Source organism: Podarcis tiliguerta (genome assembly GCF_965153285.1).
Source record: "Podarcis tiliguerta genome assembly, chromosome: 1".
In the NCBI taxonomy this organism is placed as follows: Eukaryota; Metazoa; Chordata; class Lepidosauria; order Squamata; family Lacertidae; genus Podarcis; species Podarcis tiliguerta.
In genome coordinates, this window is record NC_139534.1 from 119,534,067 (window position 1) to 119,560,505 (window position 26,439).

Sequence of the window (26,439 nt, forward strand, 5' to 3'; positions counted from 1 at the left end):
TAGGGGCGGGGCTTAAGGAGACTTCCAACCGTCTCCCCTGACAGCAGCTACTCGCTAAGATGGCGGCCTCTGAGGCGAGGGGGCCTGTGGACCCGGACTCGGCGCTTGGTCTACAGCAGCCGGGCGAGACCTTGCCCCTTGGGAAGCAAACGGGGAGGCCCGTCTCCGGGAGGCCCCCGTGCTCCCGTATCGCCGCGGCTGCCGCATCGCCTCAACGGCGGGAAGCCTCTTCTCCAGTAGCCCAGGACGACGGCCGAGCGGCTTCTCATCCCCACTTCCCGGCTCGGGGCTTCTGCTCGGCGACTTCCGCCTCGACTTCGGTGGACCCGCCGGTGTCCAGTATCCCGCACGACGCGGCGCAGCGGCTGCAGAAGGTGCCCCGTGTCCCTGCCAGGCTCCTGCCGCCCAAGGTATAAGAAATAAGCCTGTGGGGTTTATGTGGGGATTTTTCGTAAGGGGGATCGCTGATGCTTAAGTCGTAGAATGGTTAAATCGCTGCTTGCGGGGCGGAGGGCTGCTGCTATTTATTTATTTAATTAATTAATTAATATATATATATACCGCTTTTAATCCGAAGATCCCAGAGCGGCTTACAACATAAAAACACCAAATACGTATTATTATTCTTGCTATTATTACAGTATTGTTAAGTATTTGGTGTTTTTATGTTGTAAGCCGCTCTGGGATCTTTGGCTGTAGGGTGGTATATAACTATAATAATAAATTAATATAGGGTCACCAAAGTGCTGCTTTACATGGAGGCGAATAGTTTAGTGTCCTCTTGGGAGGAAAAAAAATTCTGGATCTCCTGTGTACAAAGCAGGCACGCCTTTGAAGCAGTAGATTTACCAGAGAGCAAGGTAAGCAGTGCTTATCCATCACAACCTCGCCTGGGGCGGAGCTTCCCCAAAGTTGTGAACTTCTTTCGCGAACATCACTAAAACGTGCTTAGCTCCGACACGCTCCAGCCCCCCATCACGCCCAGGACACCCTGCCCTCCCCCCCCCCCCGCCCACCTCCACTACTGCTTTCTGCCTATTCTAAAGTTGCACAAGCATCTGCTCCCTCTGCTGAACTGAAGGGTGTACCATAAAGAAATGAAAGGAGATTCCCAACTTTCACAAATCCTGTCAATTAATTTCCCTTGGATGAAACACCAACTGACCACGCCAGACTTTTACCCAGCAATCTGCTTAACAATAGCAGGTTAGTTAGTTAGTTAGTTAGTTAGTTAAAACCACATGATTTCTCCCCTTCCTGCCCTTGATCTCCTTCAGGTCACTATTAAAAATTTACTCCACTCCCCATAAAACCTTAACTTTAATCCTTACAACGATATGACAAGTAGATAAACGTGTATAATACTAGTTTCAGGAGTATGCAAGCTAGAGTATTATTCTTTTTTTAAAGTCAATTATGCTACAATTTCCAACCAATCTTGACTGTGTTTACTTGGATTAAAAGAGACTTTTAAAAACTAGTGTGTGGTCATCTAGATCAGTTTCATTTTCAAGAATGTATAGAAAACCTTATATGACTTTGTGCTTAAACAAGCTTTATTTTTTCTTACAGCCATTGGAAACCACCTGTGTCCAAGTACAGCCAGAACAGAAAAAAGAGAAAGAAAGATCAGAGCTGTCTCTTGCAGCAATTCAAAGATCAAAAAATGTAACTATGAATCAGCCATTTGAGAAAAATTCCAGGATTGTAGCACTCAGTGTTATTAACCCACATATTGCTACAGTGCCTAGACCACAGCAATTTTTGTTATATAAATCTTCTGAACCTACCCTTCAGCTGCTTCTGCAGAGACCTTTACATCCTCTTGGACAAGTTTCCTCAGGCAAGATAACACATGAACTACTCAGTGGCCTCGCTGTCAATGGACAGAAAAACATATCTGTTGCAATAGCTGCTTCAGATTCTCCAAATGCTACTCGCACCCCATCTTGTTCAGCAAATTCACTCACAAACCACGAGAAGTACAAATACAGAGTTAAAAAATCTCTAAAAGTGAAAACTCGTTCTGGGCGGATTTCAAGGCCTCCCAAATATAAAGCTAAGGATTACAAATTCATTAAAACTAAAGACTTGGCTGACTGTCACCAGTCTGATTCTGATGACTATGCTGAGCTAAGTCTAGAAGATGATGAAGGAGGCGGCAAGGAGAAGGAAGTGTGCTCGTTATTTGGTCCCTTGAACTATGACCTGAAGCCAAAATTGTTTAAATGTCAAAGCTGTGAAAAATCCTACATAGGAAAAGGAGGATTAGCACGGCATTATAAACTTAATCCAGCTCATAGGCAGGAAGAATCTTCACAATCTTCTATAAATAGACAGTTGCTGGAGTGTACTGGGCAGACAAGTTGTGAAAGTGTACATCAGATGCTTTCACCACCACCAATTAGTGCCCCTTTAATAAATGAAATTGGATCAGCTGTAGACTTGAAAAATAATCTTCCTATAGAGAATAAGCAACAGGTAAGAGAAATATATATAGTTCTATTTCAAATTATCCAGGGAATGGTCAGCTCATGCCCTCTGCCTTTCCAGAGCAAGCTGGATCTCCCTTTGCCACTTATCTAAATCCAGTTCATGGCTACAGGAATCTATACAATAGGCTTCACTGTGAATGGCATTGCTGGAATGTTTTAAACAACTACACTATTGACGCTTCTAAATTCTAAAAGCTAGTAGCTCATTAAAGTTAGGAGAAAAACAGATGTATGCCATTCTTATCCCTGCAATATGAAGAGGGAATTAGTCTGGGGTAGAGGCTGCTGGTAACGTTTAAGTATTTAATGGACAATCTATTCTAAAGGCAGTTTCTAATCAATGTAAAGGGGAAGCATACACGACAAAAAATCCTTTTCATGAATGGCATTTATCATATGAAAGCAATACAGTGCTGTATTGATACATGCATGTCTTAAAAGATCTTTAAATACTGTGAATTATTGGTCATGATTACTGGATAGATAAGGTAACTGGTGTAAAAGTGTTGCTAGTAGTCTCATTGCCTTCCTCCTTCTGAATCGCAAGATTCATTTCGAAGCTTCCTTGCAAGTAGCAAGCAAATGAAAACTGCTTACCAGCTGCAGTAATTCCAGAGGCACCATTGTTTTGCCTTGTTGCTCTATCAGTGCTCCTTACTGTGTCACAAAGTAGGTAGTCCTTGTTTCTGGAAGTAGACAGGGTTATGTGAAAATAAATCCTAAAACAGCAAAGTTAGCAGCACATGCAAACCATAATGATGTGACATCACGGTGCATTAAAGGTAGGAGAAAAGGAATTTGCCATCTTCCTTGTCTTGAAGTGAGATGTGGGAAGTATATGTGCCTTTTAACTCAGTTTTATAGGATAATGTTAGTATAATGATTCCAAACTGAAAAATTAATACATAAAGTTAAAACTGTTTAAAGCACTCTTATGAACATTTTTTACAGTCTTCTACATCTACAGAAGATGGAAAGTTAATAGAACATCAAAACACCGATTTATTGTATTTGGGTCCTGGAAAACCCAGACAACCAAGAAGGTGTGGCCGACCAAAGAGAGCTGAAAGATCAAGGTATTCTGGAAGATATAGCAGACGCAGTCAGTTCTCTTCGAAGTGTCTTAATAATATGTCAGCAGATCACCACAGTATATTTAGAAGGAAAGCTAGGCTAAAAGAGGTATGGTTCCTTTTCACAATTGTTCATGCTCGCTTGTCTAGTGATAGTTTCTCCATTAGGCTACAGTGCTCACAATACAATCTTAAGCATGTTTACTGAGAATTGGGTCTCATTGAGCTCAGTGGGACTTAAAGGTCCCGCTGTGGGACTTACACCTTGGTAAAAATACTTAGGATTGTGAACCTAGAGAGGCCTGGATGCTTCCCCACTTCTGAATTATCTGGCCCTCTGGATTCACACCCGTCCGTCTCCTCACCCTCCTTGAGTGACTTTGCCTAGCTGGGATGTGCTGTTGTACCTTAATAGTACCTTACTTACTTGAAGGGAGAGATATGTGTGTGCATGTGTGTTGAAACCTATGACTTTTGTGTAGTTAGTTGGAAAGAGATCCTACAGTAACCACTTTTGCCAGCCGCCCTTGCCACCATTGGCACATGGCTTCAAGAACGTTGCTCAAGAGGAAATGCTGCTCCAGGATTGACAAAGGTTCCCCATCCCTTAGTTAGACCCATCCATTTAAAATGTTTTGATAACTTGAAAAGGTGTCTCAAGTTGGGCAACACACATTCCTGAAATTGATATAAGTATAAAATGGGGAAATGGCTGCTGCTATCTTATAAGAACCATCCCTTTCTCTTCAAGCAGGAGGAAATGTTTCTAAGGGTGCCTGCTGCTTCATCTAAGAGGAAGCATGCCTTTCTCATCAAAGCTGTTTATACAAATGTGACCATTTATGCAGATTCAACCAGTGTGGTGTAGTGGTTAAGAGCGGTAGTCTCTTAATCTGGGGAACCGGGTTCGCGTCTCCGCTCCTCCACATGCAGCTGCTGGGTGACCTTGGGCCAGTCACTCTTCTCTGAAGTCTCTCAGCCCCACTCACCTCACAGAGTGTTTGTTGTGGGGGAGGAAGGGAAAAGAGAATGTTAGCCGCTTTGAGACTCCTTAAATGGAGTGAAAGGCGGGATATCAAATCCAAACTCTTCTCTTCTTCTTCTTAAAACTCCTACAACTTATTTAGTTATCTGGTGAAAGACTTACTATTTTTTCTTTCAGAATCTTCCAGCTAAGATCCTACTTGATAGCTAGCCTTTCATGTAGTAAAAGAGGCTTTAAAGAGGCTCTCTTGAAAACTTGGATAAAGTGTCTGCCCATGGCAAAATAATCCAATTGTGTGTGCTTCACACAAGTTGTACAGGTTTTCTGCATTAGTTTTGATAATCTCCATGCAGGAAGAATGTTGTGTGAGGTGGCCCCTAGATATAACTGCTGGGATTTAAAAATTGAATTTATTCTGGAAATGACTCTAGGAACTGTGTCCTAACATTGACACTTCTCAGTGATTTATCTGTTTTCTATAATAAATTGCTCAGATATCATGCATTTTTCTTTGTTCATTTCCATGTATTTAGACTTGGCGTTTTAGCGATTTGACTTTATGGCTTCTCTAAAGAAATTATTATGGTCTTTAATAGCTGATTCAGCAATGTGCCAATGAAGATTTTATGGAGCTGGCTCTTCCACGCTTTACAACACTTGTTACTGTATCTGAATTCCTATTGATGAAGGTAAGATACATCTTGCAAACTTAGTGTAAAATGCACAATATAAATGAATAAATACTATCTGCAAATGTGCATTTAATTTCCTATAGTCAAACTCTTTAAACTTGAGTGTCTCATGCGGGTATGAACAAAAATTGGATGAAACCAGATTAACCAGGAGGAGTACAAGGAATTGCATGGTGGAAGATGGAACACATCACTTTCCCTGCCCTATTTGAAGTTTAGGCGAAAGTCAACAATTTTATTTCACTCTTTATGGAAATATAGATTAGTACAGTAAGTTATTCCAGTGAGATATTTTTCTCATAACGGGTAGATAGGAGTTATGGTTCTTAACATAATCTTCCTGGACCTTGAACCACAGCCTCTGTTGTCTAGTTTTCTTAACTCCACAGTCCCTACTTCTCCAGACTCTGTTTAACATAAGATCAATTTAAGCCAACGACAACCAATGGACTGACAGCTCTGATCCAAACCAATGTGGTCAAGATAGGGGACTTGCTGGAGAGGTTCAGATAGTGCTTTCTTCCTTTAATCGCCTGTTACTTGTTTGCATTATAATAGGCTTGAATGATACTTATAGCACGTGATTGTGAATTTGCACATATTCATGTAGCTTTTGTTACTAAACAGGTAGAAAAAAATTATCCAACCAAAGCACTTTTTCCAGAAGTATACCGGGAATTTGAAGAGCTGCACACTATAGTAAAGAAAATGTGCCAAGACTATCTGAGTACTCCTGAATTGAACAACCTTCTGGCAATAAAAAACCCAAAGGTATGTTGGGTAGTTCTGTGTGTGACTGTGAATCAAGATCCAGTAGCTAAACTGAGTGCAGCAGGTGAAACTGAACACATTTTCTTTAAAAGAAGGAGTGTGAAGATAAATAGCAAATGCTGAAGATAAGCAGAAATTAAGTACATCTTATTCTATATTTGCGCTTCCATCTTTTGCTTTTAGGCCTACTTGCTAAGATCAAATATAGTACCTTGGGGTTAAAAACTATCACCACAATAGTTAAATAATTTTCCGCTAAAGCAGCTTTTAGGGACACGGGTGGCACTGTGGGTTAAACCACAGAGCCTAGGACTTGCCGATCAGAAGGTTGGCGGTTCAAATCCCCGCGACGGGGTGAGCTCCCGTTGCTCGGTCCCTGCTCCTGCCAACCTAGCAGTTCGAAAGCACCTCAAAGTGCAAGTAGATAAATAGGTACTGCTCCTGTGGGAAGGTAAACGGTGTTTCCGTGCACTGCTCTGGTTCGCCAGAAGCAACTTAGTCATGCTGGCCACATGACCTGGAAGCTGTACGCTGGCACCCTCGGCCAATAAAGCAAGATGAGCGCCACAACCCCAGAGTCGGTCACGACTGGACCTAATGGTCAGGGGTCCCTTTACCTTTACCTTTAAAGCAGCTTTATTTACAAACATGATACTCAAAATATTAACAAAGAAGACTTGGTAAGGTCTAATAAAACCATCCCCAAAATAATGAAAGCAGGTACATGCCCTGCTGACTTACCGCCTGTAAATAAGAATTTTGAAATAATGAAATCTACTGTGAATAAATTGTGTATTACTGGTCTAGGACAAAAATATTGTGTCTCGTCTTTCATAGGTGGCTGAATCTCTAGGAATTATAGGCAGTGATCTTGAAATGCAAATGTTTCAAACAATAGAATCTTCACCCGAGTGTATTAAAATTGCTGATGCACGTGTATGTACAGAGATTCTGGGACAGAAACGAGCAACTGAGGTATAAAATAGGTGAATTCTGCCACAGCAATAATACTGTACAAACCTTGTAGCATATTTAACTTTTCTTGTGCTTTTTTTGCTTGTATATGTCTTGCTGAAAATAAGCTGCTGCATATTTCATCTTCCATACAAAATTGGTCTTTATATAATAAAGCAAACCATACTTTTTTGGCATAAGTTCATTCACTTGGATTCTTGTGTGGCAAATGAGCAGAGCTTATTAAAATATTGGAATAATTTTAAAAAGTTGATGTTTGATAAATAGGCTGGTAAGTTTATTTTCTCTCTCAACAGGGTTCAGATGAAACGTTGCCATTTGCAAAAAAGATCAGAGCTGAAAATGGGTTAGAAAGTGTGACTATCAGTTCAAGTCATGGTGAAATAAAGGAAAGAAGTCCTGCATATGAAGGTAGTGGTATGTGAATTCTAATATCTCCATTCTCTCCTGAAGATAAAATTACGTGCAAATAGCTAGGAAGCTGAAAGCGTACAATGACCCTTTAGACTGTAGTGGTATAAGTCTAAAAATAATGTTAAGTAGGGAGAGAGAGAGAAAGAAAGAAAGGAAACTTAGCTAAAAATTTGCTGTATCCTTCACACTTGCATTCTCCTTTCTTGCCAAGGTACTTAATGCATAGGTTTTCCAAAAGTTGTTTGTTTTTTCTTTATTGGTGATTTGAATCCAGATTTCACCAAATGAATGTCAATACTGCTGTTTTAGAAACACAAGCTTAAAGCCCCATTGGGCATACAAAACTAATTATACCTTTGTTTAGGTCTCAACCTATATTGGAAGGAAATGTGATATAATGCAAGTATTTATTATTGGTAAATACTCCACCACCTGGCTACTTTCAGGGATAAATGTTAACACTGCCAAGCAGATTTTTTTAAAAATCTGTTGCCAAAGTAGAAGCTGTTTGTTTTTAAACTATTCTATTATACTACTTAATGCTTAATATTATACTTAAACGGCTTAATTTTTAATATGGGTAGCATATACCACATTATATACCACAATCAGGTGGTATATAATTTTTATGAAATAAATATTTTATAAAACACTTTTGTTTTTGTCTGTTTTGAAAAGCATGCATGTAAACTGAAGTTTTCTGTTTTTTAACTTGATTTTTTTAGGTTTCCCCCCAGAACAAAACTGCGGAGCAAACATTTGCACTGGAAATACATTACAGCAAAAGGAGCACCACAAATCACTTGAACTAGAAGCTTCAAATGAGATTGCAGATACAGATCAGTTCCTGCAAGGGAAGGCTGAGGTCTTACAACCTTCAAGTGTATCAGGGTTGGATTGTTCAGGCTACCTATTCTCACGGAGTGAAAGGTTGCCACTTGCCAGTTCAGAATGTTCACAAGAAAAGATGGTGGCAGCGTACTCGGATAATGCAGTAGGCGGACTAAGTGTTTTTGAGATTTGTAACTCCACAGCATCAAAAAAAGCAAATCAGAATCCTTCCTTGTCAGTGCATGAAGAAAGCAATCATAATGAAAAATATCAAGAATCTCAGGAAGAAGCGAGGATTTTGTCATTAATAGATTGTGAACATCCTAGGGTATCTGATTAAGCAAAATCTTTCCAAATTAGTAACATGGCAGTAGCTAATCCATTTGGGTACCAATGAGATAGTGTTTCTATATGATCTTAGAAAACTCATTGACAATCTATTAAAAAGATGACTGGATGAGCTAGAAACTCTTTTCTAGGGATATGAAATAGTTCAGGCTTTGCCTCATCCTGGTGCTGCTGTCTTTTTCGACCAGTGTTGTAACCAAATTGATGATCCTGCTATGCACTTACACATTTGGAAAGTACAGAGGCTCTTTTAACAACATTGAACTTGCTCAGAGTAAAGCCATTATGAAAATATGTGGGTTTTTTTAAAAAAAATTCTTATAGTGTATATTTTTGTTATTAAATCTTAATTTTCTGCTGCTTGTGACCTTTGTGCAATTACAACTAACGTGACTGAAGAGTAACTAGAATTCCAAGTAAACTGCACTGTTTACCAAACTGATCCGTTTTTTGGGCACAACTTATTACCAAAATCACACTGCTTTTTGGCTAAACGGTAGGATCACAGCTCACTGGTAAGAACCTTTTTATAAAATTGGTAATCTGTGCAAACAAAGGTAATGGCATTCAGTGCTGGATATCAAACTGTATCTGATGGTTTATCTAGTTCAAATTAAAGGTACTACATATACTATCCTTGACACCTTGGGTGTGTCAGGTCATTTTGATGTTTTGAACACAGGAGCTGCTCTAAAGCTGCTAAGCATAGAGGGATTGTATTTCAGTCAGTTACGAAGTGAAAGCTTCAATCTGGTAAGTAGGTCACTTTCATATTTAGATATTTATTATCATCTGGAAGAGTGGGCATCCATGTCCCAGAGATGAATCCAATCCCCCAACATACAGACTTCAGTGAGGCTGTTCAGATTTAGATAATTACCCAGAGTAGCGGAAATTCTAAAAAGCATATGCCTCTGGGCACAACCTGAGCCGAAATGGTAATGTAGCATTTGCCTAATGTTAACAATTTTCTGTTCACTAAGGTAGAAATGCAAAAAGCTCCTAATAGCCATTGGTGCCTGAAAAAAATGGGCCTGGCAGCTAGGATGCTGAGAAGGACAGGAGGCTGTTAGTGATTTGCCTCTTGTATGTGTTTCCTGAAATCCCCAGTGCTTTCTGTGCTGTCATGGCCTAGCAACAGAGGCAAGGATGGGACTTCATGGGATTTAAATATCGGCCTTGTAATCCAAGGCATGTGTTAACTTTTCTCATAGCCCTGGTGAAAGATACAGCTACGGTCATATTTCGATTATAAATGAGGAGAGTGCTGGTGCACTCAGGTACTGCTATCAGGCTTTCCACAGGCATATAGTTGGCCATTGAGAACAGTATGCTTGACTAGATAGACCATTGGCCTAATCTAGCAGGCTCCTCTTACACTCATGGTGTGAAGAAGAAGAAGAGTTTGGATTTGATATCCCCCCTTTCACTCCCTTTAAGGAGTCTCAAAGCGGCTAACATTCTCTTTTCCCTTCCTCCCCCACAACAAACACTCTGTGAGGTGAGTGGGGCTGAGAGACTTCAGAGAAGTGTGACTGGCCCAAGATCACCCAGCAGCTGCATGTGGAGGAGCGGAGACGCGAACCCGGTTCCCCAGATTACGAGACTACCGCTCTTAACCACTACACCACACTGGCTCTGTGAAAGTTGTGAAAGTTCAGACTTTAAAACAAAAGAAAAAGGAGTTCCACTGGATATTGAAATCTTTGAAAGCAGATTTTTAGAGACCCTAAAGTTAATCAAGCTCTGTTTTAGAATTGTTTTGATTCATAGAATCATAGAATCATAGAGTTGGAAGAGACCACAAGGGTCATCGAGTCCAACCCCCTGCCAAGCAGGAAACACCATCAGAGCACTCCTGACATATGGTTGTCAAGCCTCTGCTTAAAGACCTCCAAAGAAGGAGACTCCACCACACTCCTTGGCAGCAAATTCCACTGTCGAACAGCTCTTACTGTCAGGAAGTTCTTCCTAATGTTTAGGTGGAATCTTCTTTCTTGTAGTTTGTATCCATTGCTCCGTGTCCGCTTCTCTGGAGCAGCAGAAAACAACCTTTCTCCCTCCTCTATGTGACATCCTTTTATATATTTGAACATGGCTATCATATCACCCCTTAACCTCCTCTTCTCCAGGCTAAACATGCCCAGCTCCCTTAGCCGATCCTCATAAGGCATTGTTTCCAGGCCTTTGACCATTTTGGTTGCCCTCCTCTGTACACGTTCTAGTTTGTCAGTGTCCTTCTTGAACTGTGGTGCCCAGAACTGGACACAGTACTCCAGGTGAGGTCTGACCAGAGCAGAATACAGTGGCACTATAACTTCCCTTGATCTAGATGCTATACTCCTATTGATGCAGCCCAGAATTGCATTGGCTTTTTTAGCTGCCGCGTCACACTGTTGGCTCATGTTAAGTTTGTGGTCAACCAAGACTCCTAGATCCTTTTCACATGTACTGCTCTCAAGCCAGGTGTCACCCATCTTGTATTTGTGCCTCTCATTTTTTTTGCCCAAGTGCAATACTTTACATTTCTCCCTGTTAAAATTCATCTTGTTTGTTTTGGCCCAGTTCTCTAATCTGTCAAGGTCGTTTTGAAGTGTGATCCTGTCTTCTGGGGTGTTAGCCACCCCTCCCAGTTTGGTGTCATCTGCAAATTTGATCAGGATGCCCTTGAGTCCATCATCCAAGTCGTTGATAAAGATGTTGAATAAGACCGGGCCCAAGACAGAACCCTGTGGCACCCCACTAGTCACTCTTCTCCAGGATGAAGAGGAACCATTGATGAGCACCCTTTGGGTCCGGTCAGTCAGCCAGTTACAAATCCACTGAGTGGTAGCATTCTATTATTCTATTATTTTACAAAATTTATATAAACCTGGATGGTACTAAAACCTCTTAAGTGGTTTTGTTTGTTGTAATTCCAATATGGGACCTGCTAGGTAGATACAATCTTAGAAAATAAAGCAGACTTTATTAAAAAGTTGGAACTATACAAAAATCTATAAATTGCATTGTGTTTAATGAATTAGCAGTGCAGTTCAAGGCAAGTGCAACTTTATAAAGTGGTAGGAAAGGTTAGACCAGCCTGTGTCCTGTTTCCAATAGCATGCTTTCTAGTAATACTTGGCTGGTATTCTCGATGTAGGGCTGGTATAACCATGACGATAAGTAGGCCATCAGGAGATCTTGGTCAGCGGTATGAGCAATCTCTTGCACAATAGTTTGCTTGAGTTTTAATTCCTTTGAGTACATGTTCAAGAGCTTTCCAGAAACTTCATCTGAAAAAGATAAATTAAATCAAGAAGTAGCTCTGGAAATACATAGGCATTCCGAATATGGCTTAGGACAGCAAATGAAGAGAAGAATGTGCACTAACTTTGTCCCCACCCTCCTCTCAATTAGATGCTGCGTTTCCTAGCAACTGTCTGCAGTGGGAAAACATCATGTACCCCTGTGCACTTTGAAAGCCTGATTTTTTTTTCAGGGTTTCAAAATGCATAGATACAGTGGTGCCCCGCAAGGCGAATGCCTCGCAAGACGGAAAACCCGCTAGACGAAAGGATTTTCCGTTTTGGAGGTGCATCGCAAAACGAATTTGCTATGGGCTTGCTTCGCAAGATGAAAATGTCTTGCGATTCCTGGGGTTTTTTTTTCCGCTCCCCACCCCCTTTTTCTAAGGCACTAAGCTGCTAATAGCCTTTTAGCAGCTAATCCGCTAATCCCTTAAGCCTTTAATAGCCGCTAATAACCGCTAATAGCGCTAATCGGCTTGCTTCGCAAGACGAAAAAACCGCTAGACGAAGAGACTCACGGAACGGATTCTTTTCGTCTTGCGAGGCACCACTGTACAGCCATGATTCCAGGAGGCTTCCCTGCTGCAGACAGTTTGATAGGGAACAAATGGTGAATGTGGTACCCTCAGAGTGCATACTCTCATATGTATTGACGAAGCCATAATTCAGAATGCCTGAGTAGTGCTCTGATTTTGCTTCATATTACAAATGCTTAACATACTACATTGCTAGCTAGATTGCTTGCCTATAGTTTTTAAGCTTTAGAATTAACTCCTCTTCCATCCCTCAAGTTCCATATTTCTCCTGCTGCGCAATTTTTAAAAAGCTTATCTGGTTTCAACATATGGAATTCTAGGAATTGATGTGGGTTGATGATGTGAAGCATTCTCTCCTGAGAGCTATAGTTGCCTTGTAGAGTTGCAATTCAAGCAATATAAGCTAAATTTAATTTCTTTAGCTCACAGTATTCCACTCTCATTTTCAAATGAATATGCTTCAGCAGAAAGAAATAGCAGTATCTCAAAAAGGAAGAATTTACTTACAGAAGTAAGGAATGGGCCACGTGTGAAAGAATGGTGTCTTCTGGTCTCCATGATATGCTTCTAAGTCGCAGATCCCTTTAGTAGTTGAACATAGTTTTTCCATTTTCTGTTGTATTTTTGCCTAACAAAGTTTTAAGTGTCTGTGTAAGAAGCTAATATTTTGTAACCAACAGTACAATCCTAACCATGTCTATTCAGATGTCACATTGAATTTTATGTTGGAACTGCCCTGAAATCTGCAGATGAAGAGCGATATACAAATTTAATAAACAATAATAATTACGGTAATAAATACCATATTTATGTGAATCTAATGCACCTTCAAATCTTCACCTCAGTTTTCAAAACCTTAAAACCAAATAAAGTACAGTAGTACCTCGGGTTAAGAACTTTACCTCAGGATGGGAACAGAAATTACGTGGCGGCAGCAGCAGGAGGCCCCATTAGCTATAGTGGTACCTCAGGTTAAGAACGGACCTCCGGAATGACCTCTGGTTCGTAACCAGAGATACCACTGTATTTGCTATGTCTGTGTTTTTCAAGCTTGCAATTGAGCCTAATGCACCATCAAATCTAATGCACACTCTAATTTCCATGACATAATTGGGCCAAAATGGTACACATTACATAAGAGTAAATAATGTAATAACAACAATAAATGTGTTTTTGTCCTGAAGTGGCAATCCTAGATCCACCTACCTGGCCTAACCTCAACTGAATTCAATGTGACTTGTTTCTGAGTACACATGCATACGACTGCAGCTTAACATATGTTCTATCTGTGCAGGCTACTCAATCCCTACTTTCAGAAACTTCACAACCAGGGAACTTTTATTACAAAGACTGGATAACTGGATTAGAGACAAATCACTAATTAAAGTATTCAGTCAGTACTGGACTAAAATTAGTAGTTCTCAAAGGGCATTTTTCACAACAAAACATTAAGAATAGTTTCAGTTCTCCCTTCTGAATGTTTTGCACAGAAGAGATTCATTTTTCATTTGGCTGATTGCTCCATTAGCTAGATTTGCATATAATTCTTATACCCTCTCTTGTGAAGGGATGTTGTCTTGAATATTCATGGAAAACATTGTTGAAAAGAAGACCTCTAAATCTCCCACAAGTGGTTTGGGCCTCTCCTGAACAAGGGTTCAGAAACTGTCCAGGAGTTTCATTTAGGTGGTCTGCAGTGTGTCCATAAAATACAGTTAAAAGTCACACAGCATCTAGCAGTGTGTGTTATAACTGCTACAACCTGCAGAAAAATCACTTAACGATTCCCCTGGGTTGGGGAAAGTTTTGGGAACCACTGATCTATAGGAGGATGGTGGAAACAGAAAAATGCAGTGGGGGTCTTAGTAAGAGAAATAGAGTACCATGTTTTCAAAAGTATCAAGTAGTTCTGTACAGCACTCCTCCAATTCTACATTGTAGTCAACTGGTCGTCTTCCGGACTCTGAAGCAATATTATCATGTTCTATTTCCAACTTGCCGTCTTTGCACCTAAAGAAAAATATCATTCACTGTACATAATAGAAGCTCTGTTCCTCTGACAACCCCTACCCCTTGTTGCCTATAATATATAGGGTCAACTGTTGTCAGTGCATAATGCAAGGTAAATTGTTACATTCATATCATGCAGATTTTAAAAAGTGATGGCCTAAGGTAATAAATTTGCACTGGAACCATCGACAAGATCTTTCAATATACTTACTCTGCAGAAATTTTGATGTTCACGATTTTGGTGGCAGTGGTAAATCCCTTATTATTCAGAGTTTCCCACTTCATCATTAAATTATGCCAGTCTGCTGCATTATCTTTAATTTTTCTTGCACTGATGGATAATACAGGTGTCTTGGGAGTTGAGCCTTTGGCTAATCAAAAACACAACAATAAAACCCTTTAAATAGGAAGAGGGAAAATATGTCAGACATTTTAGACTGCTGGCGACATTTTTTTTTGTAATGTAATAAAATAAACAACAACCCTATTCTCATTGTTTTGTGACGTTTCAGCCTCTATCTTCACCTGGCATTTTGCTTCAAACCTTCAATAAGAGGTTTTATTTCACTGATATAAAACCGACAACTCTCTGCCCACTGCAACACTGTGCGCCTGCCCATTGCCCATCACCCAAACATCTGAAGAAGACGACCAACCCAACCAGGAGCCGGGATTATAAGTAGCATCGCAGGATCATCTCGCTTCCTTTGCAACCCCACAACCAGTTCCCAAAATTCACCCTCCTCCCTGCCTCCGTTCAGATACAGCCTCTCTCAACTCCCGCCACGGGCGCCTCGCAACATCTCCAGTGCTGGATTTACCTATAAGCTAAACAAGCTATAGCTTAGGGCCCCACAAAAATTAAAAGGGAAAAAAACCTGGATGTACATTTCCAAAATATAAGATAAAAAACAAAACAAAACCTACATACATCAACAGTGTTTTGTGTTGTGTAGGCTGCTATGATGTAAGTAATGGGCCCCGCCTGCTAGCCTGCTCCCTAAAATATCACTGCTTTGCTCATTTCCATATACAGTGGTACCTCTGTTTACGTACTTAATTCGTTCCGGAGGTCCGTTCTTAACCTGAAACTGTTCTTAACCTGAAGCATCACTTTAGCTAATGGGGCCTCCTGCTGCTGATGCGCCGCCACCACACGATTTCTGTTCTCATCCTGAAGCAAAGTTCTTAATCTGAAGCACTATTTCTGGGTTAGCGGAGTCTGTAACCTGAAGCGTATGTAACCCGAGGCACCACTGTACTGTATGGGGTGCCTACATTCTGCATGTGCAAATGGCTTTAGACACTTATTAGGTCCATAAATTACTATATAGCATATATTCAACACAAAAAAGCGACCATTTGTTGTTGACAAAGGACAGCTGACATATAAAGGGCCCCATTACCTTCAATAGCTTAGGGCCTCATCAAACCTAAACCCGGCCCGGAACATCTCCTTATAGTTCTGAAATCGGAGGCCAACCCTGCCTCCAGTGGCGGGGAGTTCCACCGTCCCGCTACCCTTTCATCTTCAGCTCCGTCGCACGCCCCCCTCCCCATTCCAGTCCTGGTACAGTATTACTAGAGAGGGAGGAAAAAAACTGCTGGGTTATGGCGCCCCCCCCCCCAATGCGCCCCCCCCCTCCAGCAACCGCTTTCCCTGGTGGAGGCACCCGAGGCCGCCTCCGCCGCAGGAGCTGCAGGCCGCGCTCCCGCCCGCTGCCTGGGGAAGAAGCGCTTACCGGCCATCTCCGCCGACACCCGAGGCCGAGGCCGCTCCCTCCCCTCGGAAGTGCGCTCACGTCCGGCTCCGCCCAGCTCCGCCGCCCAGCGCTGGAGACCCAGCGCCGCTGGGCCTGGGGGCGACGCGGGAGCTCAGGCCCCGGCCGCGGCCCCTGCTGAGGTGAGGAGGGTAGCCTAGCGCAGCGGGGAGACAGGGTGGGAGCCTCCCGGCTGGGCGGCCCTCTCTTCTTCCCTTCCCCGGCTGCAGGAGGCGATAAGAAGCGGAGAGAAGGACGCTCACCGTCCGGAGAACCCCTCTTTTTACGCATTCCTCCCCGGGTTTCCTTCGAGAGACCTGGCGCTGGAAACACGTGTCGAGGCTCCGTCCTGACGAGCTCTGAGCGGTTGGTCGGCTTCTCTGCCCGCCAAGGCGCGCGCTTAGAATGAGGCTTGCCTTGAGCATCTCTTGCGGTGGTGAAGCGGGGGCGCATGTTTGGGAACCGCCGTGTGCTGGGTTTGTTTACCTTCTTTAGTGTATTTCGGGCGCCTGTCTGCCTGCCTGTGCTCTTGTTTGGTTCATGCTTTAGGTGGGGTGGCTGGGCTTCCCAACAGTGCTGATTATTACTCTACCGATTAATGGGATCTCTTAATTCTGCCTTCTTTTATCACTCATGGGTTAGAATTGTCAATCTGCATTGAGGAGGAAGGACAGAAATCCACCCAGAAGTTTTCCCTTCTCCCATTAGTCTTTTCTTTCTTTCTTTCTTTCTTTCTTTCTTTCTTTCTTTCTTTTAGATTTGTGCTTTCCTCTGCACGCCCTTCTTAGCAAAACAAATAAATAATACAACTTCTAGACGGCATTGAAATGGGGGTGGGTGGGAATGGTATCTCTTTAAGCAACTCCTCTCACTGCTGCATAGTTTGCAGAATTAATATTGCAGCATCCACCCTTAACAGCTCCTGGGTTCCTAAAATGAAAACGTATTCCGAGAAGCTTGTCCATCCTAAATATCTGTAGCTAGGAAAGTGGCAAAGTTCCTAATACTTGAGCTGTGCATTTACTAATTCTGCATCTACAAATGTTGGCATAGCCACCTTGTAGCCCAGTGTACTTCAGTTATTTACTTCTTTCACTGTTCTGCCTGATGCCTGTTGAATTCTTCCTTGGACAAATAATTTATTTGTTACAAGTGTATGCTTTTGAAAAAGGTAGCTCCCCTGGGACCTGGTTTTATGTTCGTTTAAAAAGCAAAACAGTTGACGCTGTCCCTTCAATGTGATTTAATGGTTTCATTATTTGAGCTACTGTTACTTCAACAGGAGGATAACACACATCATTTCCCAAATTTATTGTCTGCAACAAAGATGTATCCTGCCTTAGGGTAGTGGACTGAATGTGATGAACTGGCTGCTTAAAGCCATAGGATTCTTCGATGGAAGACTAGCAGAGTGAGTGCACCATAACCCTTGGTTTTGACATGAAATTTCATATTCTGTTTTGAAAAAAGTACCAGTATCCAAAATGTATTGTAACCTTAACCTTAGCTCACGAAATAGAAGTTCCCTAAAAACTCTTAAGCAGAGCTTAAGCAATCCAGAGGGCTGGCACATCAGAACTGGGTGTGGAAATTAGCAAGACATTCACTTTGACCTTTTTGTTGTTTAGTCGTGTCCGACTCTTCGTGACCCCATGGACCAGAGCACGCCAGGCACTCCTGTCTTCCACTGCTTCCCTCAGTTTGGTCAAACTCATGCTGGTAGCTTCGAGAACACTATCCAACCATCTCGTCCTCTGTCATCCCCTTCTCCTTGTGCCCTCCATCTTTCCCAACATCAGGGTCTTTTCCAGGGAGTCTTCTCTTCTCATGAGGTGGCCAAAGGTCAAAGACTTTGACCTTTAATTGTGCCTAATTCCAATGCTGGTTCTTCCCTGTGTGTACATAGGCAGGTAAATGACCGCTGGTGATGAACTGCATTTGGGTTGTACAAGTGATGAACTGCATTTGGGTTGTACATAATTTTCTACACTTAAGGCAACTTTATAATGTATGAGGAAGTCTTCAATGCATATTTAGATGTCAGTAGTAGGAGTAAATCATATGACCCAATGCAAGAGGGATGCCAGGATTTAACTAGACTCCCCCCCCCCCACTATTAGCAAGGGAGAACTTTTACTTTCATTTTATCTCAGAAGTGCCTTTCGAAAGAATACTAGCTCGCTCAGCTTCTTTTACTTGTATGTGTGGCTTTTACTTGCTATGGTCTTGAGTGTTTGCATAGACATTAATTCTGCATAATTTCCTGTGGTGGCAGAGCTGAAAGCATTGGCATTGGCTTGAATGAACAGGACTGCTGATTTGGCTATGTTTGCAAGTTGTGGCAAGCCATAGTTAATGGTGTCCTGTCAGCAACACATGTGACTTCCACATCACTCCTCCCCAAGCATGACTGGGAGGAACAAACCATGATCCCTGATGATGATAAGACACAGGACTATGATGTGGAAAACTCTTTGGAATTCAGACCGTGGGAAGTCAAAAGATTACAATTTGGAAGACAATTGGATTTTTTTATTTTAGTTTTTTTATTTTGATTTGATTTGATATCTTAGTTGGATGTTCTTATTGGAAAATTAATAAAGGCTTAAAAAAACAACAACCATGATCCCTGACTTAGTGTTACATCCAAGCTGAGTACCATGGTTTGTTTTGCTCCAAATAAACCATGATGTGAAACCAAGGGTTGTTCTTGACTTACCATTAGCTTCGCTTCCACAGGTGTGGGGATGGGGAAGAGATTTGGCACTAACATTAAGATTCACTGTTACATCTTTGGATCAGCCTCTTAGAGAGTATTTTTGTTTTTAAACTCTCTGGGATTCTTAAATGGGACCCGGGGCACAGAAGGAATTGTGAATTTTGCATTCTTTGGGAACATTCCCCAATTGTAGTGATGTTAAATCAGGGGTCGGCAAAGCTTTTGTGGCTTGGGCTGGTTCACTGTCCTGCAGATGCCGCAGTGAGTGCGCATGCACGCACACATGTGCAAACACTATTTCCGGTGTGGAGGAGGCGTGTGCAGCTTCCCATTGGCTGCAGGAGCTTCCTGCAGCCAATGGGAAGCCAGCCAGCATCGCGGAAGGTGGTCCCGGCTCTGCTCTGTGCCAGTTTAGTGTGGCACATGGGAGCCGACTGAGCGGGCGGCAGGGGTCCATGGGCCGGTTAAACGACCCCCTTAGCTTGCCGACCCCTGTGTTAAATGAAAGACAGGAATATTGTGCATCAATTCACACTGCTATTTGCTGTCCAAGAGCTTGGTTCTGGAGGAGAAGAGGGAAGCTGGGTAAAATGCATGTCTCCCTTCCCTAGCTTATTGAAGCAAAGCTCCTTTGTAAACCACGGTTTGAAGTTGGCTTATTTCTGCAAACTATTGTTAAGGCTAACCACAGTTGGTCTGGCTTTGAATGGAACTCTGAACCGCAGTTAATGGAAGTGATTTTTTCCCTCCAGAATATTGAGGACACCAGTTGGCATTCATCAGTTTTGGAGACAGTGGAAGAGTGTTGGAACATTTGCAACTAATTGCTTTGTGTTCTCCGTTTCATAAGTTGAAAACCCTTGTCATGCATAAAAAAGAAATCACAAAGTGTTGTTCTGGGTTATGAGACACAAAATGTTATACAGAGTAAGCATTAGGTTAAGCCAACTAGTTGCAGATCTGTGATGCAGTAAGTATTATTATTATTATTATTTATTATTAAACTTTTCATGAGGGAGAAAAACCACTTTTCCCCACCAACATTGTACGTCCTCCCAGTTGTATAGATATCAAGCGTGGCCGCTGAAATAAATACTCATTGTTTTTATAGGCTTCAGGAGTACATGCAGTTTATCTTTTCCAGCCTCTAGGTAGCACATACAGATGTTTGCCATGGCATCGGCGACTCCATCGTTTACCTTCAAGGAGTTCTGTCCCTTGTACTATCTTCTCAATGCCATTCCTACAAAGATCCAAAAGGGATTCCGTTCCATTGTGGTATACCTCACTGCCCTTGACACTAACGAGGACTACATCGCTGTGGGCAGCAGTATTGGAATGTTGTATTTATACTGCAGGCGCTTGAACCAGATGAAAAAGTACAATTTTGAGGTATGAACCAACACTTAACAGGACACCTTCATTTTTTAAAAGGTGTGATGAAGCTTATGTCTTGGGTTTTGTCAATTTTAGCACATTGAAATGTGCAGAAATGTAAAGCTATAGAGTTGGTTAACTTGAGGAAAAGCGGTTGCTCTGGCTGTTGCTAAAATTAGATTAAGAGTCAGCATCTATTTGTGGTCTGCAATTATTTTATCTCGCACAGCATGATTTAGGAGTTTGTTCTCAATTCTATATAGTTGTTTCTCAGTGAGGCATTCTGTTGTTCATCGTCTGTTTATTTATATGCTGTTTTTCCACTAGAGATTGTTCCCATAGTGGTTTGCAGGGCATAAGGAAATAAGAGCTGTAATATATCGCAAAATATAAACGTTAGTACATCAAAGTTCAACAGCACTTTCATACCCTATAGATTGCAACAACATAATATCAACATATTTTATTTATTTATGTTACTTATTTAATTTCTATACTGCCCTATACCCAAAGGTCTCAGGGGAGTTCACATAAAATATCAAATACATAAAGTCAAAACAACAACAACAACCCAGCATGTTAAAAAGGGTATAGGATGTAGATCAAGTCAGGCAAAGGCCTGGTTAAGAAGGAATGTTTTTGCCTGGTGCCTAAAGGTACCTCGGGTTACATACGCTTCAAGTTACATACGCTTCAGGTTAGAGACACCACTAACCCAGAAATAGTACCTCGGGTTAAGAACTTTGCTTCAGGATGAGAACAGAAATCGTGCTCCGGCGGCAGCTGGAGGCCCCATTAGCTAAAGTGGTGCTTCAAGTTAAGAACAGTTTCAGGTTAAGAACGGACCTCCAGGACGAATTAAGTACTTAACCCAAGGTACCACTGTATAGTGAAGGCGCCAGGCAAACTTCCCTGCGGAGAGCATTCCACAGACGGGGAGCCATTGCAGAGGAGGGCCGTTCTCGTGTTGTCACCCTCCTGACCTCTTGAGGTGGAGGCACACAATTATAATTCATATTGATATTTCATTTATTTGGAAAGATTTATAGACCACACTTCATCAAAAAAATTCTCTAAGCATTGCACATGCTAAAATTACCAGTAAAACACAGCTAAAATCCACAAAACTATTAAAAAAAACAAATATACATACAATAATTATGAATATAACACAAATTAAAATCGGTCACAATGTAAAAGAAACTTTAGGTGACTAAATTGTATGTTTGGGTAGACTTGCTGAAACATAACAGTTTTCAGCAGGCATCTAAAACAAAATAGTGAGGGCTCTTGTTTAATTATCAGCAGACAGGAAGATTGACACCTTATAAATGGTAAACAATGATTCATATAGCATATCAAAAAAATTATACAGCTGATAAAAAACTGGTAATAAAACAGTGTGTTGCAAAGTCAGCTATCAACATATCAAGACATTCAATAATATGTTCCAAACATTAATATTATTATAATAGCCAGTGCAATCATAATTATCCTATAAAACATACAAAAGAATACCAAAAGCGGCAGCAACAACACAGTACTTGAAAAACAAACAAATGCCTAAGCTACAAGTAAAACCCTCAGAAGCAGCAGCAATACAATATACTGTCAAGAGCATCCCAGAGCCCAGCAAGCAAGTCGGAGAGCTTAAAAGCTCTTTCCGTGTTGGGAAAACCTGGCGCAAAATGCGCTTTAAAGCTCTCTGCCTTGCATGTAATTAATTCGCAGGATTTCAGACTGCTGGCTTTCAACCTTGTAAGGTTGAAATCATGCAAGTTAATTGCACGCAAGACAAGATTGTATTGTGCTGTGCATCCACAGTCTAAAAATATGTACGTTAAAAACAGTTTCAGCAACAGAGCAAATTTTTATTCAGCATTAGCTAGAGATCAAACCGCAGCAACAGCCCCTTCCTAGTCCAAAGGTCCTTCCAAGCAAAGCAGTCTTCACTAGGCTTTGGAAAGCCCCCAGAAAGCTAGCCAGTTGAGCCTTCTTAGGGAATGAGATCCACAGGGACGAAGCCCACCACACAGACAACTCTGGCCCAAATCTCCACATACTTGAACTTCAATGGTGGAGAAACACAGAGCCAAATTGCCTCAGGATCTTGAGTTCAGCAGGTGAGGAGCGAAAGCTCTCCTTCAGGTATCCCACTTTTGTCTCGGCCGATACGAATAAACATGGCTTCTTAATTTTACAGCTATATATTTTTTTTCCTGCTCCGCTAGGGGAAAAATGAGTCTATCACTGTCGTGAAAGTCTTGAGCTGCTTTGATGATCTTGTTGCTGTTGGGACAGCTTCGGGCAAGATTGCTATTTTTCAGCTTGTCTCGTCCTTGCCAGGGAGAAACAAACAAGTAAGAGCTAAACTTGGTTACAGCCTGTGCTGTTTCACGTTAATTGTGTGATTAGGTTAATGTTTCACATTAATTGTGTGATTAGGTTATTGTATTTTAGTGTTTTGTTGGAAGCCGCCCAGAGTTGCTGGGGAAAGCCAGCCAGATGGGCAGGGTATAAATAATAAATTATTATTATATTATATTATATTATATTATATTATATTATATTATAATTATTATTCCGCTTCAGCTCAGTGGTAGAGCAGCGGCTTTGCAATCTCCACTGCCTTGGGGTACATCTTTGGGAGAAGAAAAGACTCAGGAGTAAATCCAGAGTGGGGACAGTTGGATTCCTCCTTGTATGCCTTCTTCCTGCAGCCAGACGCCTTGCTTAGCTTTCCTTTTGACCACATCAGCGAGGTTTTGTCGTCTGGACAGCTCAGGACCTCCATACACACTGCCCAGGTTTGCATCCTGGGGAGGTCATTTCAATGCTGCTAATGCAGCAGTTTGGCTTCACCCCAGAGATGCACTCCATTGTCTCTCAAGACAGATGGATGCCAATAATATGTGAAAGCAGGGGTCGGCAACCTAAGGCCCATGGGCCAGAAGTGGCCCACGGAGGCCATTTAACCAGCCCACAAGTCGCCCCCGAACTGAGCTGCCTGCTCAGCGAGTCCCCACGCACCGCGCTAAACCACCACAGCATGGTGTGGGGACTCTCTTCCGCGGCTCCGGAAATTGGTTCTGCTCATGCCCAGACGCTGGAAATTGCATCTGTGCTTGTCCGTGGCGCCGAAAACAGTTCTGCGCATGCCCAGATGCCAAAAATCGCTTCTGAACAGGCGCAATTTTGGGCGCATGCGCAGAAGCAATTTCCGGCACCGCGGACATGCGCAGATGCAATTTCCGGCGTTGCGCTGTACTGCCCCGGCCCATGGAGGATCTCCGCGGGAGTGATCCAGTCCATGCCCAGTAAGCCTTGCCGACTCCTGTGTTAAAGTGTCAGTTGGGGCTTTTGTGACATTGCAATTCGCTGACTGCACAGATCTATCTGGAAACGTTCGTGAGCATTAAAATGAAGCAGCAGAACCAATAGAAAAGTGCCTTTGATAGCTACATCAATGAATAAACCCAACCACTGTAGGCCTTCCGCTTTCTGCTTGGTTTCTCTCGTATGCTCACTGGTGTCTGTCATTGCAGCTTCGGAGGTTTAACGTGTCTGGTATCCACAAAAGTAGCATCACAGCCTTGGCGTGGAGTCCCAACGGAATGAAATTGTTCTCTGGAGATGACAAAGGGAAAATAGTGTATTCTGCTTTGGATCTGGATCAGGTAATTGGTTGTTCGTCCAAACTTTTGGTACCTGGGATACAAATAACAGTGGTACCTTGGTTCTCGAGCTTAATCCGTTCGATTCCCGAAACCATTTGAAAACCAAGGCACGGCTTCCAGTTGGCTGCAGGAGCCCCCTGCACTCAATCGGAAGCCGCGTCGGATGTTCGGCTTCTGACAAACATTCGCAAACCAGAACATTCACTTTTGGGTTTGTGGCGTTTGGGAGCAGATTAGTTCGGCAGCCAAGCCATCCAAGGTACCACTGTATTCAAAGCGTATATAAAAACTTTTCCTATGGATTAAAATTGGAGGGTGGTAGTTAAGATGTAGAGAAGGTGGAGCCTAGGGGGCTGTAAGGAAAGGAGCAGTTATGTAAAAGTCTGCCACTTGTGAGATGGCATTTATTGAGGGTTTATTCCCCTCCTGCCTTGACGACTATCTGTAGTTGGCGCTGTGGTTTAACCACAGAGCCTAGGACTTGCCGATCATAAGGTCGGCGGTTCAAATCCCCGCGACGGGGTGAGCTCCCGCTGCTCAGTCCCTGCTCCTGCCAACCTAGCAGTTCGAAAGCACATCAGAGTGCAAGTAGATAAATAGGTAAATAGGGATAAATAGATAAATAGGGAAGGTAAACAGCGTTTCCGTGCACTGCTCTGGTTCGCCAGAAGCGGCTTAGTCATGCTGGCCACATGACCCGGAAGCTGTATGCCGGCTCCCTTGAACAGTAAAGCGAGATGAGCGCCACAACCCCAGAGTCGTCCCTTTACCTATGTTTTCCCCAAAGCATTTATTTACTTGAATCCCTGTGGTGGATGGTATTGATCTGCAAGACCTGGCGTCACATCTTTGCTCAGTCATGGGATCAGTTGGTGTTCTTGAACATTGCCTGCTTTTCAGCCTTGAGGTTTTTACCTGGAGAAATATCCTAAGCAGAAAGAAGCACCCCAGAATGCTGTGACATTGACTATGTGAAGTGAATTCTAGTGGATCCCCTACAAATTGTCGAGCGCTAGATAAACCAGCTTTAACATAAGCTTCCACAGGCCACCCGGCAAGTTTAGACAACTTAACTTGAAATATGACGGCTCTGTATATTCACACTACATCCTTCCAGGGTCGTTGCAACTCCAGTTTGGTACTGGAAGAGCCTTCTTCAGTCGTGCAGCTGGATTATAGCCAGAAAGTGTTGCTGGTCTCCACATTACAGCGAAGTCTGCTTTTTTACACTGAAGAAAAATCTGTCAAGCAAGTTGGAAGCCAACCCAGAAAAAAGTAGGTCTTCTAGATTTTTGCCCAGACATTTAGAGATGAGATTTAAATGATGTATATAAGTCTGTATAGTTCTGCTAAGGTATTTCATGCACTGTTGCCCTCTTCTAAAGTTGTTAATAAAGGAGGCAAAATGGATAATTTGAAGTTCTGTTCATGTTTTTATTCTTTTATCATTCCAATGGGGAAAGGACTCTGCTGAAGTGAAAATGTAAGAAGCTTCCAGCTATTGGTGGGCAAGAAATTAGTATTCTGACCCTATTTTGTTCCGTAATTATTTTCTCATGATTCCTGAGCTTAAGGGCTAACTCACATTCCCTTGTTCATTCACACAATCCTCTCCCAGTATTATTATTGTTTCATCCCAAACTCCCCAAACAGGTAGTGGAACAAAGGTTTTATGTGGCATAGCTCTAAGGTGAACATTCTTTTAGCGCAAGGATTTCCCCTTGCTCAGTGGAACGATCTCCCTCCTCTCTTGCCCACACACCACCACTAAATCTGTTAGGAGTGTTCCCCCAATCCGCCAGAGCAGACAGGAAACAGCACAGGGCACACACAACAGGGTAGGCAGAATAAAAATAAGCAAAGCTATTTATACCAAATTTGCTAATCCCTCTTTGTTTTCTTCATACCCTTCTGTTTTGAGGGTTAAATATATTTCCCATCCAAGAAGAAGAAAGAGCAAGTATCTATCCAGGTTGTGAACAGCCCTAACTGTGAGCCACAGTTACTTCTACATGCACCTAGTGCATAGCTGTCAACGTTTCCCTTTTTAAAAGGGAAATTCGCTTATTCCAAATAGGATTCCTCGCAAGAAAAGGGAAAAGTTGACATCTATGATCTGGTGTAATGGTCAGTGGATGCATTGCACTGTGCTCTGGGACAAATCTCTTGACTCCCAGAGACAGTGTTTAGGAAGACACCTAGGGTTGCATCAAGAGGAAGAGGGTATTGGAAAAATCTCTGGAGCATGCATGGTAGACCAAGCAGAGCCCTTTGGCTTCCAGCACATATTTTTCTTTCCCATGTATTGCATATTGGTAACGCGGGTGGCGCTGTGGTCTAAACCACTGAACCCCTTGGGCTTGCTTATCGGAAGGTCGGCGGTTCGAATCCCTACGACGGGGTGAGCTCCCGTTGCTCTGTCCCAGCTCCTGCCAGCCTAGCAGTTCGAAAGCATGCCAAGGCAAGTAAATAAATAGGTACCACTG

General features: G+C 42.4%; 3 protein-coding genes across 11 annotated transcripts in view; 2 read left to right on the forward strand and 1 right to left on the reverse strand.

Moving 5' to 3' along the window:
- On the forward strand, positions 1–9,225 carry ZNF839 (zinc finger protein 839). 6 transcript variants are annotated; one of them, XM_083435492.1, is made up of 8 exons: positions 1–410; positions 1,573–2,481; positions 3,447–3,677; positions 5,150–5,242; positions 5,873–6,016; positions 6,854–6,991; positions 7,288–7,408; positions 8,131–9,225. In XM_083435492.1, the coding sequence occupies exons 1-8, from the start codon at positions 60–62 to the stop codon at positions 8,574–8,576; spliced, it is 2,433 nt and encodes an 810-aa protein (XP_083291618.1). In that variant the 5' UTR covers positions 1–59; the 3' UTR covers positions 8,577–9,225. The 6 variants fall into 6 exon arrangements, with proteins under 6 accessions (XP_083291618.1, XP_083291620.1, XP_083291621.1 ...); XM_083435493.1 differs by having other exon boundaries at positions 18–410; positions 7,288–7,402; XM_083435494.1 differs by lacking the exon at positions 6,854–6,991 and having other exon boundaries at positions 16–410.
- Positions 9,226–11,532: 2,307 nt separating this feature from the next.
- On the reverse strand, positions 11,533–16,295 carry CINP (cyclin dependent kinase 2 interacting protein). The gene is made up of 5 exons (XM_083440238.1): positions 16,163–16,295; positions 14,632–14,791; positions 14,294–14,420; positions 12,918–13,038; positions 11,533–11,859 (listed from the first exon to the last, which is right to left on the reverse strand). Exons 1-5 carry the CDS (start codon positions 16,167–16,169, stop codon positions 11,657–11,659), a joined length of 618 nt encoding a protein of 205 aa, XP_083296364.1. The 5' UTR covers positions 16,170–16,295; the 3' UTR covers positions 11,533–11,656.
- TECPR2 (tectonin beta-propeller repeat containing 2) overlaps positions 16,232–26,439 on the forward strand; it is a 54,339-nt gene continuing 44,131 nt past the window's right edge. For 3 of the 4 annotated variants that reach the window (XR_014509604.1, XR_014509605.1, XM_083433653.1), the window contains exons 1-6: positions 16,232–16,323; positions 17,463–17,591; positions 20,044–20,291; positions 22,508–22,636; positions 23,822–23,953; positions 25,071–25,228. Coding sequence is in view for 2 of the 4 variants with exons in the window: in XM_083433653.1 (XP_083289779.1) it covers positions 20,064–20,291; positions 22,508–22,636; positions 23,822–23,953; positions 25,071–25,228 (647 nt within the window). In the remaining 2 variants the exon portion in view is untranslated. Of the gene's footprint in view, positions 16,324–16,417; positions 16,657–17,462; positions 17,592–20,043; positions 20,292–22,507; positions 22,637–23,821; positions 23,954–25,070; positions 25,229–26,439 lie in introns of those variants that run through there. The other variant, XM_083433652.1, reaches the window with a different exon arrangement.